The sequence below is a fragment of the Ipomoea nil genome, unplaced genomic scaffold (assembly GCF_001879475.1).
Source record: "Ipomoea nil cultivar Tokyo-kokei standard unplaced genomic scaffold, Asagao_1.1 scaffold1474, whole genome shotgun sequence".
Classification (NCBI taxonomy): Eukaryota; Viridiplantae; Streptophyta; class Magnoliopsida; order Solanales; family Convolvulaceae; genus Ipomoea; species Ipomoea nil.
The window spans coordinates 1,443,097-1,445,621 of NW_017617902.1; the positions used below are offsets into that span (position 1 = coordinate 1,443,097).

General features: G+C 33.6%; 1 protein-coding gene across 1 annotated transcript; it reads right to left on the bottom strand.

Annotated features, from left to right (window-relative positions):
* Window positions 1–414: 414 nt before the first annotated feature.
* LOC109188715 (zinc finger BED domain-containing protein RICESLEEPER 2-like) lies at window positions 415–1,664 on the bottom strand. The gene is made up of 2 exons (XM_019339345.1): window positions 1,337–1,664; window positions 415–1,124 (listed from the first exon to the last, which is right to left on the bottom strand). Exons 1-2 carry the CDS (start codon window positions 1,662–1,664, stop codon window positions 415–417), a joined length of 1,038 nt encoding a protein of 345 aa, XP_019194890.1.
* Window positions 1,665–2,525: the final 861 nt, after the last annotated feature.

A 2,525-nucleotide genomic window follows, 5' to 3' on the forward strand; every position in this document is an offset into this window, starting at 1 on the left:
AATTGCGAGTACAAATGAGCGCTTGAACATTTTCCGAGTCGAGGGAACATCTATACTTCGTCAAGACTCTTGAGCCAATGCTAAAAGCACTTTCACTAGCAACTGTAGTGATTGGAATGCTCAATATATCACAAGTCATTTTGGATAGACATGGAAATCTAGCTTGATGCTCTTTCCAATATTGTAGAACATCCATTTTCATGTTAGACTTAGGATCTAGCCTCCTCTCTTCTAGATATGTATCTAGCTCAGATTTTTTGATAACAACACTATTTTCACTAGAAAAATTAGTAAACTCCTACACAAATAACACAATTGCACAAATCACAATTAATTAATTAAAACTTGAAAGCATATTAAATAGGATTTGAAATAAATTTATTAAGTTTAAACACTTACTCCAAAATAATTGATTTATGGTGCATGAGAAGAATCTACTTGAACTTGTGAAGAAGAAGAAGTTGAAGTTGAAGTTGAAACCAAACTTATCTCATTATCATATTGCTTAAATAACTGATGCATCTTTCTCTTAACAACATTCACCTTGTTTTCCCAACCAATAGAATCAGACTTTTCATAACAAAAATTGATCAAATCAAACTTCAACCTAGGATCAAGAACAACAACAATAGAAAGAATAACACTGTAATCACTCCAATATTTTTCAAACTTCACTTTCATTCTTAATGTCATATCTTTAAGTATCAAATCATCACAATCTTCATGTATCTTCAACAAACGCTCTATTTTCCAAATTTGCATAAAATACAAATTGGAAGTAGGATAACAAGACCCAAAAAATAAATTAGTGATGATGTAAAATGGAGCCAAGAAATCCCGAATCAATTCCCCTCTCTTCCATTTCTCACTCGAAGGACAACTGATGAAATTCTTGTCACGTAATACTAAACTCCCAAAAGCTCGTTGATACTTCATCACACTGTCTAGCATGACATAAATTGAATTCCATCTAGTGGGGACATCTAACTTCAAGCCCACACTATCATCAATTCCTCCTACTTGCTCCACACACTTAGCAAACAATATTCTTCTTGCTTCAGATTGTTTCACATATTTGATACTTTCCCTACTCTTTTGAATGCTAGTACTTGCAGCTTTCAACCCTTCTTGAACAATTAAATTCAAGATATGTGCAGAACAACGAATATAAAAAACTCACCATCACACAACAAACTATTCTGCAAACACAAATGTTCTTTTAAAATATTTTGCATGCTATCATTTGCAGAAGCATTGTCCAAAGTCAAAGAAAATATTTTCTTATCAATTCCCCACTCTTTCCAAGAATCAAAAACTACCCCGGCTAACTATATACCAGTGTGTGGAGGCTCTATTTTGCAAAAAGCAAGAATCTTGCTATTTAACTTCCAATTCCTATCCACAAAGTGAGCAGTAATACAAATATAGCCTTCAACTGTATATGCAGTCCAACAATCAGAAGTTAAACAAATTCTGCTAGGAGACCTACTCAATTGTTGTTTTAACTCCATTTTCTTATCAAGATAAACATTCCCTACATCATTCACTGCAGTATTTCTTGTATACTCATTCACATCCGGATTACAAATTAAAAGCATCTCTCTAACTCTTCTATATTCCACAAAAGAATATGGAAGGTTATGTTCAATAATAGCCATTGCCATAGTCTCCCGTAAAAGTTTGTGATGAAGTTGCCTAGATCTCAACTTTCCTTGTGCATCTAATATCATTGTCCCAATATTATGATACTTAGGAAGAGCAACACATTTAGGAATATGACATAACAGTAGATGTTCCATACTTAATGCCACCAATAGTATATTCCTTTCCACAACCATTACAGTTAGCCTTTTCTTTACCATCAACTATTTCAGGAATTTTAATAAATGACTTCTAAACATCAGAAGTAATGGATTTAGCTTTTTTACGCTTAGACTCTTCAAAATTAGGTTGTTCAGTTTCTTGGATAGGAGATGTAGGTTGTTGAGAACTAGGCATCTTGGGGTCTAAATCAAATTCATCATTATTACCAACAGCACTACCAATACAATTCACACTACGAGAAGTCATTTTGCTCAAAAGATTCACATTTTAATTACAAACATTATTATACTGACAAGGTAGTCTATTAAGGCCTATTAAGTATTAACAACACATCAACAATAAAGATTAAATAGCATTTAGTTTTAGCAAGTCAACATACAACAACAAAAACTCAACAATAATACATTTAATCAACTCAACAATAACAATCTAGAATAACAATCTAAATATTAACATAAAGAATAAAAATACATTTAAAGTTTTAAACTATTGAACAATAACAATTAAATAAAATATTAATTAATAAAAAAATACCTGGTACTAGTAGCAAACTAGTAGTCTACGCGTTAAGCACTAAGTAGAGTAGCAGATGGAGTTAGCACTGTAGTCTGTAACAGCGGTCCACTGGAGGAGGCGAGGAGCGGTGGTCCACTGGTCCAGCCGTCCAGGCCGCGGCTCGCGAGGAGCGGTGGCGTCGTCCG

What these genes read in the sequence shown, in the direction of transcription:
- LOC109188715 (XM_019339345.1), bottom strand. Translation starts at nt 1,664, where the DNA reads ATGGCAATGGCTATTATTGAACATAACCTTCCATATTCTTTTGTGGAA. An exon ending in AATAGAGCCTCCACACACTG is followed by an intron (nt 1,125 to 1,336) that starts GTATATAGTTAG and finishes TTGTTCAAGAAG; the next exon opens with GGTTGAAAGCTGCAAGTACT.